The sequence below is a fragment of the Lolium perenne genome, chromosome 4 (assembly GCF_019359855.2).
Source record: "Lolium perenne isolate Kyuss_39 chromosome 4, Kyuss_2.0, whole genome shotgun sequence".
Lineage (NCBI taxonomy): Eukaryota > Viridiplantae > Streptophyta > Magnoliopsida > Poales > Poaceae > Lolium > Lolium perenne.
The window spans coordinates 143,396,512-143,411,072 of record NC_067247.2 but is presented as its reverse complement, the minus strand read 5'-3'; the positions used below and the strand labels follow the sequence as shown (position 1 = coordinate 143,411,072).

At 42.8% G+C, this 14,561-nt stretch overlaps 1 protein-coding gene across 1 annotated transcript; it reads right to left on the bottom strand.

The window, feature by feature from the left end:
• Nucleotides 1-11,566: 11,566 nt before the first annotated feature.
• LOC127294101 (alcohol dehydrogenase 3) lies at nucleotides 11,567-14,307 on the bottom strand. Its single transcript, XM_051323851.2, has 9 exons — nucleotides 13,995-14,307; nucleotides 13,745-13,881; nucleotides 13,606-13,652; nucleotides 12,795-13,120; nucleotides 12,622-12,704; nucleotides 12,447-12,522; nucleotides 12,287-12,348; nucleotides 12,093-12,188; nucleotides 11,567-12,006 (listed from the first exon to the last, which is right to left on the bottom strand). The coding sequence occupies exons 1-9, from the start codon at nucleotides 14,026-14,028 to the stop codon at nucleotides 11,728-11,730; spliced, it is 1,140 nt and encodes a 379-aa protein (XP_051179811.1). The 5' UTR covers nucleotides 14,029-14,307; the 3' UTR covers nucleotides 11,567-11,727.
• Nucleotides 14,308-14,561: the final 254 nt, after the last annotated feature.

The window sequence follows — 14,561 nt, the reverse complement described above, 5'->3', positions numbered from 1 at the left end:
TGTGCTTCATTGTTGGATCTTGTGAGCTGCCTAACATGATCAAGATCATCTATCTGTAATGCTATATGTTGTGTTTGTCGGGATCCGATGGATAGAGAATACTATGTTATGTTTATTATCAATGTATTACCTATGTGTTGTTTATGATCTTGCATGCTCTCCGTTATTAGTAGAGGCTCTGGCCAAGTTTTTGCTCTTAACTCCAAGAGGGAGTATTTATGCTCGATAGTGGGTTCATGCCTCCATTAAATGCAGGACGATGTGAGAAAGTTCTAAGGTTGTGGATGTGTTGTTGCCACTAGGGATAAAACATTGATGCTATGTCCGAGGATGTAGTTATTGATTACATTACGCACCATACTTAATGCAATTGTCTGTTGTTTGCAACTTAATACTGGAAGGGGTTCGGATGATAACCTGAAGGTGGACTTTTTAGGCATAGATGCATGCTGGATAGCGGTCTATGTACTTTGTCGTAATGCCCAATTAAATCTCACTATACTTATCATATCATGTATGTGCATTGTCATGCCCTCTCTATTTGTCAATTGCCCGACTGTAATTTGTTCACCCAACATGCTATTTATCTTATGGGAGAGACACCACTAGTGAACTGTGGACCCCGGTCCTATTCTTTACATCGAATACAATCTATTGCAATATTTGTTCTTTACTATTTTCTGCAAACAATCATCATCCACACTATACATCTAATCCTTTGTTACAGGAAGCCGGTGAGATTGACAACCTCACTGTTTCGTTGGGGCAAAGTACTTTGGTTGTGCTGTGCAGGTTCCACGTTGGCGCCGGAATCCCTGGTGTTGCGCCGCACTATACTTCGCCGCCATCAACCTTCAACGTGCTTCTTGGCTCCTCCTGGTTCGATAAACCTTGGTTTCTTTCTGAGGGAAAACTTGCTACTGTCTGCATCACACCTTCCTCTTGGGGTTCCCAACGGACGTGTGTTAATTGCACGCATCAGTGATCTCCTCTTACTTGTTTCAAGTTGAATCATATTGAGAAGTTGTTCACTAGAATACCTTATGTGAATTAATATGATGCTTCTTGTCCGTATTTATTTATCGACTCTTCACTCCATAAACATGTGGTCTTGTTTACCGAGTTCAGTTTCGCTTGGGGACAAGCGAAGTCTAAGCTTGGGGGGAGTTGATACGTCCATTTTGCATCACTATTTTATATCATAATTTGCTGTTATTCATTGATATATTTCATATTTGGAGATGATACTTATGTTATTTCATCTATTTTGCATGTTTCATGATTATTTGGGGATCGCGCACCGGAGCCAGGATTCTGCTGGAAAAAGTACCGTCAGGATGCAATATTTCGGAAGATCAACAGTTGACGGAAATTATATGAAAAATCCTATTTTTCCAAAAGTCGAAGGGAGCCGGAAGGGGGGGCCGAGGGGACCCGAGGTGGGCCCATCTCATAGGCCGGCGCGGCCCAAGGCCTGACCGCGCCGCCATGTGAGGAGGGGGCCCACAGCTCCCTCTCGCCTCCTTTTCTTCGTGTACGTCTTCGTCCCGAAAACCTAAGCCCCAGAGGATAGTCGCGAAGAGTCACAGCCGCCTCTGCGGGGCGGAAAACACCAGAGAGAAAAGAGCTCTCCGGCGGGCAGGAATCCGCCGGGGAAATTCCCTCCCGGAGGGGGAAATCGACGCCATCGTCACCGTCATCGAGCTGGACATCATCTCCATCATCATCACCATCATCATCATCATCATCATCATCACCGCCATCTCCACCGCTGCACCTCGTCACCGCTGTAACAATTTGGGTTTGATCTTGATTGTTTGATAGGGGAAACTCACCCGGTGTTGATTCCTACTTGTTATTGATGCTATTGAGTGAAACCATTGAACCAAGGTTTATGTTCAGATTGTTATTCATCATCATATCACCTCTGATCATGTTCCATAAGATGTCTCGTGAGTAGTTCGTTTAGTTCTTGAGGACATGGGTGAAGTCTAAATGTTAGTAGTGAATTATGTTGGTTAGTATTCAATGTTGTGATATTTAAGTTGTGGTGTTATTCTTATAGTGGTGTCGTGTGAACGTCGACTACATGACACTTCACCATTTATGGGCCTAGGGGAATGCATCTTGTATTCGTTTGCCAATTGCGGGGTTGCCGGAGTGACAGAAACCTAAACCCCCGTTGGTATATCGGTGCAGGAGGGATAGCAGGATCTCAGAGTTTAAGGCTGTGGTTAGATTTATCTTAATTACTTTCTTGTAGTTGCGGATGCTTGCAAGGGGTATAATCACAAGTATGTATTAGTCCTAGGAAGGGCGGTACATTAGCATAGGTTCACCCACACAACACTTATCAAAACAATGAAGATTAATCAGCTATATGAAGCGAAAGCACTAGACTAAATTCCCGTGTGTCCTCAAGAACGTTTGGTCATTATAAGTAAACAAACCGGCTTGTCCTTTGTGCTAAAAAGGATTGGGCCACTCGCTGCAATTATTTCTCTCGCACTTTACTTACTTGTACTTATTTTATCTGCTATATCAAGACCACCTGAATACTTGTCTGTGAGCATTTACAGTGAATCCTTCATTGAAACTGCTTGTCAACACCTTCTGCTCCTCGTTGGGTTCGACACTCTTATTTATCGAAAGTACTACGATACACCCCCTATACTTGTGGGTCATCAATGCACGAGAAGAATTCCTCTCAATACAAGGCTAGGCTAGCAAGGTTGTTTGAAGCAAACTCAAGTATAAAACGGTGCAGCAAGACTCACAAATGAACATATTGTAAGCATTATAAGACTTTACATCGTCTCCTTGTTGTTCAAACACCTTAACCAGAAAATATCTAGACTCTAGAGACCAATCATGCAAACCAAATTTTAACAAGCTCTATGTAGTTCTTCATTAATGGGTGCAAAGTACATGATGCAAGAGCTTAAACATGATCTATATGAGCACAACAATTGCCAAGTATCAAATTATTCAAGACATTATACCAATTACCACATGCAGCATTTTCCGTTTCCAACCATATATCAATGAACGAAGTAGTTCAACCTTCGCAATGAACATTAAGAATAAAGCTAAGAACACATGTGTTCATATGCAACAGAGGAGCGTGTCTCTCTCCCACACAAAGAATGCTAGGATCCGATTTTATTCAAACAAAACAAAAATAAAAACAAACAGACGCTCCAAGTAAAGCACATAAGATGTGACTGAATAAAAATATAGTTTCACTAGAGGTGACCTGATAAGTTGTCGATGAAGAAGGGGATGCCTTGGGCATCCCCAAGCTTAGATGCATGAGTCTTCTTGAAATATGCAGGGGTGAACCACCGGGGGCATCCCCAAGCTTAGACTTTTCACTCTTCTTGATCATATTGTATCATCCTCCTCTCTTGACCCTTGAAAACTTCCTCCACACCAAACTCGAAACAAACTCATTAGAGGGTTAGTGCATAATTAAAAATTCATATATTCAGAGGTGACATAATCATTCTTAACACTTCTGGACATTGCACAAAGCTACTGAAAGTTAATGGAACAAAGAAATCCATCAAACATAGCAAAACAGGCAATGCGAAATAAAAGGCAGAATCTGTCAAAATAGAACAGTCCGTAAAGAAGAATTTTTCTGGAGCACTTAACTTGCTCAGATGAAAAAGCTCAAATTGAATGAAAGTTGCGTACATATCTGAGGATCACGCACGTAAATTGGCAGATTTTTCTGAGTTACCTACAGAGAATTCTACTCAAATTCGTGACAGCAAGAAATCTGTTTCTGCGCAGTAATCCAAATCTAGTATCAACATTACTATCAAAGACTTTACTTGGCACAACAATGCAATAAAATAAAGATAAGGAGAGGCTGCTACAGTAGTAACAACTTCCAAGACTCAAATATAAAACAAAAGTGCAGAAGTAAAATAATGAATTGTCTCCCATAAGCGCTTTTCTTTAACGCCTTTCAGCTAGGCGCAGAAAGTGTGAATCAAGTGTTATCAAGAGATGAAGCATTAACATTATTACCAGGGGTGTTGGGAGTTTTCTCAACTATGCATTGTATCTTGTCTATATAAGTTTCAGAGGCTCCCTTTTCATTACTCTTAGGCTTGCTATTCTCATCAAACAAATTTTCAGGAACAAGCCAACCATAGTTATTTTCTAGAGCTTCATGCATTACTAGGAGCTTACTAGGTATCGGTACTTTAATCTCCCCTCCATCATTAACATTATTAGTGTAATTTATCTTATCAATGTCCATCTTTTCAAGTGTTCTTGCAACATCGGTATACAAGCCAAGCCTCTTATGCTTAATAAAAACTTTTCTAGCTTCTTTAGCTATATCACCAAATTCTCTAAGAAGGACCTCTAAAACAAAATCTTTCTTTTCTCCTTCCTCCATATCAGAGAGTGTAAGAAACATATGTTGTATTATGGGGTTGAGATTGACAAATCTAGCTTCCAACATGTGTACTAAAGAAGCGGCAGCAATTTCATAAGTAGGAGCAAGTTCTACCAAGTGTCTATCTTCAAAATCTTCAGCTATACTAACATGAGTGAAAAAATCTTCTATATTATCTCTTCCAATGATAGACCCTTGTCCTACCGGTATGTCTTTCAAAGTGAACTTAGGAGGAAACATGATGAAATAAACAAAAGGTAAATAAAGTAAATGCAAGTAACTAATTTTTTGTGTTTTTAATATGGAGATCAAGATAGTAAATAAAGTAAAACTAGCAACTAATTTTTTTGTGTTTTTGATATAAGAGCAAACAAAGCAGTAAATAAAGTAAAGTAAAGCAAGACAAAAACAAAGTAAAGAGATTGGAAGTGGGAGACTCCCCTTGCAGCGTGTCTTGGTCTCCCCGGCAACGGCGCCAGAAAAAGTGCTTGATGCGTGCAGTTAACACACGTCCGTTGGGAACCCCAAGAGGAAGGTGTGATGCGTACAGTAGCAAGTTTTCCCTCAGTAAGAAAGCAAGGTTTATCAAACCAGTAGGAGTCAAGGATCACGTGAAGGTTGTTGGTGGCGGAGTGTAGTGCGGCGCAACACCAGGGATTCCGGCGCCAACGTGGAACCTGCACAACACAATCAAAGTACTTTGCCCCAACGTAACGGTGAGGTTGTCAATCTCACCGGCTTGCTGTAAACAAAGGATTAATTGTATAGTGTGGAAGATGATGTTTGTTTGCGAAGAACAGTAAAGAACAATTGCAGTAGATTGTATTTCAGATGTAAAGAATGGACCGGGGTCCACAGTTCAGTAGTGGTGTCTCTCCCATAAGATAAATAGCATGTTGGGTGAACGAATTACAGTTGGGAAATTGACAAATAAAGAAGGCATAACAATGGACATACATATATCATGATGAGTACTATGAGATTTAATCAGGGCATTACGACAAAGTACATAGACCGCTATCCAGCATGCATCTATGCCTAAAAAGTCCACTTTCAGGTTATCATCCGAACCCCTTCCGGTATTAAGTTGCAAACAACAGACAATTGCATTAAGTATGGTGCGTAATGTAATCAACACAAATATCCTTAGACAAAGCATTGATGTTTTATCCCTAGTGGCAACAGCACATCCACAACCTTAGAACTTTCTGTCACTGTCCCAGATTCAATGGAGGCATGAACCCACTATCGAGCATAAATACTCCCTCTTGGAGTTACAAGTATCAACTTGGCCAGAGCCTCTACTAGCAACGGAGAGCATGCAAGAACATAAACAACATATATGATAGATTGATAATCAACTTGACATAGTATTCAATATTCATCGGATCCCAACTAACACAACATGTAGCATTACAAATAGATGATCTTGATCATGATAGGAAGCTCACAAGATCTAACATGATAGCACAATGAGGAGAAGACAACCATCTAGCTACTGCTATGGACCCATAGTCCAGGGGTGAACTACTCACACATCAATCCGGAGGCGATCATGGCGATGAAGAGCCCTCCGGGAGATGATTCCCCTCTCCGGCAGGGTGCCGGAGGCGATCTCCTGAATCCCCCGAGATGGGATTGGCGGCGGCGGCGTCTCCGGAAGGTTTTCCGTATTGTGGCTCTCGGTACTGGGGGTTTCGCGACGAAGGCTTTAAGTAGGCGGAAAGGTAGGTTTAGGGGCGGCACGAGGGCCCCACACGCCAGGGCCGCGCGACTAGGACCTGGGCCGCGCCGCCCTGTTGTGTCGGCGCCTCGTCGCCCCACTTCGTTTCCCTTTCGGTCTTCTGGAAGCTTCGTGGAAAAATAAGACCCTGGGCGTTGATTTCGTCCAATTCCGAGAATATTTCCTTTGTAGGATTTCTGAAACCAAAAGCAGAAACAAAGCAATCGGCTCTTCGGCATCTCGTCAATAGGTTAGTGCCGGAAAATGCATAATAATGACATATAATGTGTATAAAACATGTGAGTATCATCATAAAAGTAGCATGGAACATAAGAAATTATAGATACGTTTGAGACGTATCAAGGCGCAATCAAACAGCACACCCTATATTGCAAGGCACAATCTTGTATAAAATGATCGAGAGCTGATTATTAACAATTAATTTTCTCTCGCAATCAAACAACATCCTTACGGTGATTAATCATAGATAATGCTCTTGTTGCTTTTAAATGCCTGCACTTCATTGAGAATAACACAAATATATATTTCAAAGAATTTATGTGCTTACAAGTTATATCTATCCCAAGCATATGACATGGTGGACTAGGATTTTCTAAGGAAAGTGATGCAAAGGTTGGGGTTCTCTCATCGGTGGATTGACTGGATTATGTCATGCCTCCCCTAGGTGAGATATCGGGTTAAATTTAATGGAACCCTCCTAGAATCATTTTCGCCTTCTCGGCCGACAAGGTGATCCCCTTTTACCGTTTCGGTTTCTTTTTGTTGCGGATGATTTATCTGCCTTACTAAAACGTGAGGTGTGTACTAATGGTATTGAACCTCTCATAATTTGTAGGCGTGCCCCAGTTATCTCTCATCTTTAGTTCGCAGATGATAGTTTACTATTTTTAAAGACCCAAGTAGACCAAGCAATTTGAGTCAAGGAAATTTTGGACAAATATGCGTCAAGCACAGGTCAGCTAATTAACCTAAGCAAATGCTCCATTATGTTTGGGGACTCATGCACACTAAACCAGCATGTGGAAGTGAAAGGTACATTGGAAGTTACACAAGAATCCTTTGAAGAAAAATACCTAGGTCTGCCGCCGACTCCAGAGGGTAGAATGACAAAAGGAAAATTTTAGAGTTTGCACGCTAAATTAGCGAAATGCCTTGTTGAGTGGGATGACAATCACAAGTCATAGGCTGCAAAGCAAATTCTTATCAAGACAATTGCACAGGCTATTCCTTTGTATGTCATGAGCGTGTTTAAGCTACCTACGGGGTTGTGCGATGAACTCACTAAAATGATCCACAGATACTGGTGGGGAGCGGAGAATGGGAAAAGGAAGACACACTGGGTAGCCTGGGATATTATGCTGAGGCCCAAGGACTATGGGGGTGTATGGTTTCGTGATATGTGACTCTTCAATCAAGCCCTTTTAGCAACGCATGCGTGGAGATTAATGCAGTTCCCTGATACCTTGTGCGCACAAATGCTCAAGGCCAAATATTACCCAAATGGATTTCTGACCGACACAGTCTTCACAGGCAATGGATCATCGACCTAGCATGCTATCGAATATGGCCATGAACTACTCAAAAAAGGAGCAATCTGGCAGGTTGGTAATGGTGCAAGTATCAGAGCTTGGGGGATCCTTGGATACCTCAATACAATAACTACCACCCCCGGTCTAACCAAGGGAGGTGTAGGTATAGATGGGTTGCAGACTTTCTGCTACCAGATGGGGCTTGGAACATGCAGCGTTTGCAGCAGTATTTCTTAGAGAAGGACATTACGGCCATAATGAAGATTCAGACATCGCGTCAGAATGAGGATGATTTTATATCCTGGCAACCAGATAAGCGTGGCATGTTGACTATCAAGAGCGCCTACAAACTTGGTCTAAACCTGGCTATGCTAGCGCAGGATCGCGGTGCCACCAACACAAGGCCAGATGGTGCACGACCATCATGGAAAATTATCTGGAATTGCCCCAGTACCGCCCAAGGTGAAGACGCTGGCCTGGAAAATCTACCGTAATGCCCTGGCGACGCAGTAAATATGATGAAGAGAGGCATGGCTACCTCAAGCCTGTGCCTGATCTGCGGTTGTGCTGATGAAGATACAATCCATTTTTTCCTCTGCTGCCAACATGCTCGGGATTTATGGCAAGTGATGGCTGAAATCTGGGACTTGCTACCGGATAGCCTCCTAAAACCAACTGGAACAGAATGGCTCCTACATCTCCAGTAAATGATACCTGAAGCCCAAAGAGTTCCTACGCTCATGACTATGTGGCGAATATGGCATGCCATAACGAAATGACTCATGAAAACCCCGCCCCTCGATCGAGGGATCCCGCCGCTTCCTGGTGAGCTACCTTAACTTCCTTATGCTAATAAAACAGTTCCAGGATGCATATGTTGTAAAGGGTAAAATGGTGGTCAATCCTGTGCAAGGGTTTACCAAGGCAGGCAGCCAAATGGATGGTAGGCAAAAAGTTAGGAAGCGGTGGACACATCCTGCTAGTGGAGAAGCTAAGCTGAACGTTGATGGGGCCTTTCTTGGCAAGGCATCAGCGGTAGGAATGGTGCTCTGCTAACATTGTGGGGGAGCCAATCTTCGATGCGTGTTGAAATCTGCCACATTGTAATGACGCCACAAAAGCAGAAATTAATGCCATTCAGGAAGGCATGCGATAGGCCTTGCATTGGACGCCGTTGAAGGCTAAAGTTGAATCTGAATGCACTGAAGCTATGGAGATGATCAGGGAATCCATGCCAAACACCTCAGCTTACGCGTTCGGAATTAGCGCTATTTGTGATTTACTTAGGGCAGGGAAAGCGATGCTTGTAAAGTTAGCTTAGAGGCTAATACTGTGAGCCATGAACTAGCAAGACTAGGTAGAATAGAGCTTTGGCTCAGGGACATGGCCCAGGTAGTTGTTGCGGTGATTGCCTTTGATTGTAATCCTACTGTGGCTTAATATATTCTCTTTATCCCGCCAAAAAACATCCTTACGATAAGGCGTGACACGGGACGGAGGAAGTAGTACCTTAGCTGTCGAGAGAGCAGTGGCCAGTGGAGGTCTTAGGATGGGAATGAAAGAAGATGTCAGAATCTAAATTTGTTTCTAGTGGCTGACATGTGTAATTCCTCACAATTTTCTCCGGCTTCTTGAGTATTCAAGGTGGTAGAGGTTCCATTACAAGTATTTTCCCCTAATTGGTGTTGGTGGGCTGGAAAGTGGAAAAATATAACATGGTCGGATCGATCAAGCAAAGATGAAAACAATTGTTTTGGCCCGTGGAATAAGATCAACACACCTTTTTCGATGTAAGACGCGATGGGATGGATGAAATATGAGAGCAGAGAGCAGAGCTGGGCTGTGGCATCTCATGAAATATGAGAGCTAGATCTGAATCTCATTCGGTTGACTCAGGTGACGATTTGCTCTATTTTCTCCTACTATATATATATTCAAAACCATTACTAGTAGTATCTCCTAAGATAATATGCTAAGTCATGAAATTTAGATTACGATGTGTGTCTATCCGTGTGTGATGAAGAAATGAAGAAATGAGGCACAAGTACTCGTCTAATGAAACACAAACCAACAGAATGAAGATCCTTTGATGCGAGACCTCGGGGCCTAATCCGTTCAACGTCAATGGTGTGTTGCAGCTGCAAAGGGTTAGTGTGGTCCGGCAAGCGGAGGCGATGAGGTGTGGCCGGAAAGCGGGGACGATGTGGGGTGTTGGCTATGGAGAGATAATTACTGGCGAGTGGTTGCTAGATCTAGGGTTCATCGAATTGGTAAAAACTGTGTGTGTCAGCCTTGGCCATGTGTGGCTTGGCAGTGCAATTGACTTTACTATTGGGTTGTAGTTACTTTAACACCCTTAACCTTACACTATGTCCATGCGAAACAGTGTTGTGATCCTCATGGGTAGAAGAGAAATTTAAGTAGTTGTATGAAATTTCACCCACCCGCCAACGAAGACTGCAAGAGACATGAATTTTTTTGAAACATTTCAGATAGGTGGCTCCTCAGTAAGCGGGGCATATAATTCCCCACTGTGACTCACACCCTTGTTTGGGGCTTTCGGGCGGCCTATAGATTTCCACCAGAGAAGCCCATTTAGAAGTAACTACTTATGGCGAGGTTCTCCACACAGCTATTTGGGCTTGTAGTGCTAAGTGGTTGGCCTGGAAAATGCGTCCTAGTCAGCCTTGTATTCTAAATCCGAAGAATGAAATCCATTGTGGAGGATTGATTCTCTTTGAATAGGAAAAAAAAAGTTCTAGAATATCCCGATATGTTAATTTTTTGCCCATTTGAGAAAGTTATGTCTAAATATCGTTCAAGAAATATAGAAAGATAGTTATGCCAGCAAATAAGGCCTTTCAGAATGCATTGGCTCGCACGTTACCCTAGCTAGGTAAGATACGCCAGTACTACTCCAATGCATTGTCTCTTAAGCATTGTATCTACATTTAACGATTTTTGGGACATGCATGCATGTGATGGGCTATGATTGTATTTTGCATACGGTTCTGTGCAAGTGTAGTTTCTTAGCTAAGATTACTTCAAGGTATTTTGGTGACATGTCATAACAAAAATGAAGGAAGAGAGGGAGGTGGTAACTAGCTATGTTACCATAACATCACACATCCCAAGACAAAATGAGTCTACAAATTAATAAATGAGACTTTGCATGACATCTCTAAGTTACTTTCCACTATATATGAAATTAGTAACATAGACTAGTAACTTATATACGCATGACACCACCTTATGTTACTCTCAACTACGAGTAGCCTAAGAGACCGCTCACAACGAGAAGTATCATGCACTAGTAACATGCATATGATACTAGTTTATGATATCACCTCTATAATGCATAGTATAATAAGGTAGTATCATAATTTCAACATATTTAATGTTTTGTAGAATCTCAATGCAAATTTATGTATATGATGTATTTGGCATCAAGTTTTCTAGTTTTATGTGCTATGATACAGTATCTATCTATGATACCACTACCACATCTCTCCTCGTTAATTACTGTTATGCCACATCAGATTTTTGCCAACATGGCACACATGATACTAGCTATGATACTCCCATTGTGGCTAGTCTACGCTATAACACTATCATATCTCCTCATCAACCATAGTGCCACATAAACATTTTTCCTATGATACCGTTCTAAGATACAAAGAATTTGGATTTCTTGTTTTTGGTTAATTAACCACGAATTTTGTTAATCCTAGGTATACTCTAGAATCATTAAATTTGACTCGAGATATTCCTCATACGCGCACTGAGATCATCCTAAGCTATTAGATATATTCCTAACCAAAACAATGTAAAAAAGCATGGTGGGCTCATCATGGTATAAAACAGAAGCCATGGAGTGTATTTTTTTTTTTACTCTCGTTATGTTGCAAATAAGTGTAGCTTATAGCTATGAGGAGTATTTCCCTACCAAATAGTCTCCCATTATTTCACCTATGCGATGTCTTCAATACTGGAAGTCCCATATCTTAATACACCGAAAGATACAACGGAAAAGAGGTCATCTACTCGTCCATCCTCATGACGCATCGCAGGCCCTCCCCCTTGAGCATGAGATCAAACGCTGTGTTGATCTGCGAGAATGGCACACTGTGTGTGATGAACTTCTCTAGCTCCAGCTCCTTCCTCATGTACATCTCGACGACTTCAGGAAGGTCGGTACGTGGCTTGTAGTTGCCGAAGAAGGTGCCTTTCAGGGTCCTCTCGTTCAGGAAATTCATCGGGTGGGTCTTGAACACCGCCTCCTTGTGCGGAACACCCACCAGCACGGCCACACCCCACCCCTGCATCCAAAAGATTTCATGATTTAGTTTAAAGAAGAGTAGGCGCTGCTCAATATTATCATATTGCAGGTGTATCGAGATCATACATCGTGAACGCATTCAAAGGCGGAGATCATGGCGTTGATGTTGCCAGTACACTCGACGGCACTGTCGACTCCACCGTTGGTCATATCCACAAGCACCTGGAGATCATCATTGAACAGTGAATTTTTTTTTTGCACATGCTTGTGTGTGTGTCATGATAAAAGGAAGACATGATTACTGATGGAAAAGAACAAACCTCTTGCACGGGCTTGGTATGGTCCTTGGGGTTCACAAAGTCAGTGCACCCAAATTTCTTAGCTGAAAAATGATGGACATGTTGTTAGGTTTGCCAGCCTGGTGTCCTATTAAAAAACATCAACTAAGATGTCGTTGTGTTTGCAGAAGACAAACTGTACCTTGTTCATATTTTGCTGGGTTCAAGTCCACGCCAATGATCCTTGATGCACCAGCCATCTTGGCCCCTTCCATGGCCTGATCGTGTCAAAAGAACATACATCAATTACTCATGGTTACAGGGAAAATCCTGCAATTATGTTTTGTGCAAGATACCAATCATCGATTGTAACTTACAGCAAGGCCAACAGCTCCAAGACCAAAAATTGCCACCGTTGAACCCTTCTTTGGTTTCGCAACATTTAGCGTGGCGCCAAGTCCTGAAGAAAAATGGCATTTCAGTAACTAATCGAGGCATTCTAAACATATTAATTAATTTCGAAATAGTGGCATCAGTAATCATCTCTTACCAGTTGAGATACCACAGCTCAGAACACAAACTTTGTCAAGGGGTGCCTCTGGGTTGATCTTCGCAAGGCACCCGACATGGATCACAGTGTACTCGCTAAAGGTGGAGGTCCCAACGAAGTGGAAGATCGGTTTCCCGTTGATGGTGAAACGGGACTGTCCATCACCGATCATCACACCCCGATCCACATTGATCCTGAGGAGGTCACACAAGTTGCTCTCCTCTGATTTGCAATGGGCACACTCCTTGCATTCACCGGTGAACACCGGGAGGACATGGTCACCCGGCACGAGCTCGGTCACGCCTTCTCCAACACTCTCAACAATGCTGTGGGGAAGAAAGTAATTTCAGTAAAGTGTTACTGGAAAAGCTAAACAATGAAGAGCATTGATGCAGAAAAGATTCCAGGACTCCAGGTGTATACAATCGAAAAAAATAGTCACAACAACAATATAATACAGGTATATGTTGCTGTTTTTCAACAATTAAATATCTGGTAGAGATTTTATTAAAGGAAGAAGAGGAGCAAACTTAAATTATTCCACAAAGCACTTTCTGTAAGCTTGTGTCATGACGCTGTCCCAAGATTCCTATGTTTTATCCATGCGATTAAAATATGGACACATGCTGTCTATAGACATCAATCTAATACCACTGGCAGATCAGGATCCAAGAGAACTACAATTAGAAACCATCCTGAATAAACTATACTTGAAGATCTAGATTCCACGAAGAAGAATCTGGATTCCACCAAGCAACAAAACTGTGACAAAATAAGATAAGAGACAGCGAGGCAGTAGTGTGATGCATACCCTCCAGCCTCATGGCCTAGGATCCTAGGAAAAACCGGTGTTTGGCCCTGCAGAAATTAATGCAGAACATCATCATGTTAGTTATCGTCAGAGTAACACGATTGGAAACGACAAAACTAGGGGGCACAATTGTGGATACCTTGGCTTCCCAGAAGTATACATCAGTGTGGCAGAGGGCAGTGTAGAGGATCTTGACGCGGACTTCCATGGCCTGCGGCGGAGCAACCTCCACCTCCTCGATCGAGAGCGGCTTCCCGGCCTCCCATGCCACCGCAGCTGCAGTGAACCAAGTACCAAACAAATTAGGCCCCCAGTACCCCAAACAATTCCAGAGCTTCTTCACACACCAATCAAGAGAACTATTTCCTCGGAATGTTCAAAAAACGAACCTTTGCACTTGATCACCTTCCCGGCGGTCGCCATTGGTGTATAGATCGCTAGCTCCAAGTACTGGAAGAGAAAGATCGATTTGGTTGTTCTGTTTGCACTACTCAGTCCGTCGATTAGACGTTGGTGAGGAAGAAAGGCTAGGCGAGCCCTGTATATATAATGGTGCGGGAGGAATCAGCGAGAGTAATTGAGGTTAGCTTGGAGTGCAAGTGGGGCAATAAAATGGATTTCTTTTCTTGGAGAAGGTAGACGAAACAGGGGTGAGCGGCTGCGCTGCGGCTCTCTCTGCGCGCGCCTTTGCCGGTTTCGGACTTCAACCCCGTGCCGCCATGTCGTATATGGTCCTAAACCAAAACCGGGGCTTCAGAAACCAACTATGCAAACAACAGCGAGCAGCAACATCCCTGTCTCGTCTACCTTCTCCATCGAACAGCTAGCCCCGGTTGACAAGATACGCCGATTTAGTCAGTGGATTGGTCGGTTTTCCCTTTTATTTTTCTCCCCAGAAGATTAAGAAGTCTGTATAGAATGCGAATCTTTGCCCAGACCAGTCCAGGGCAGGATTC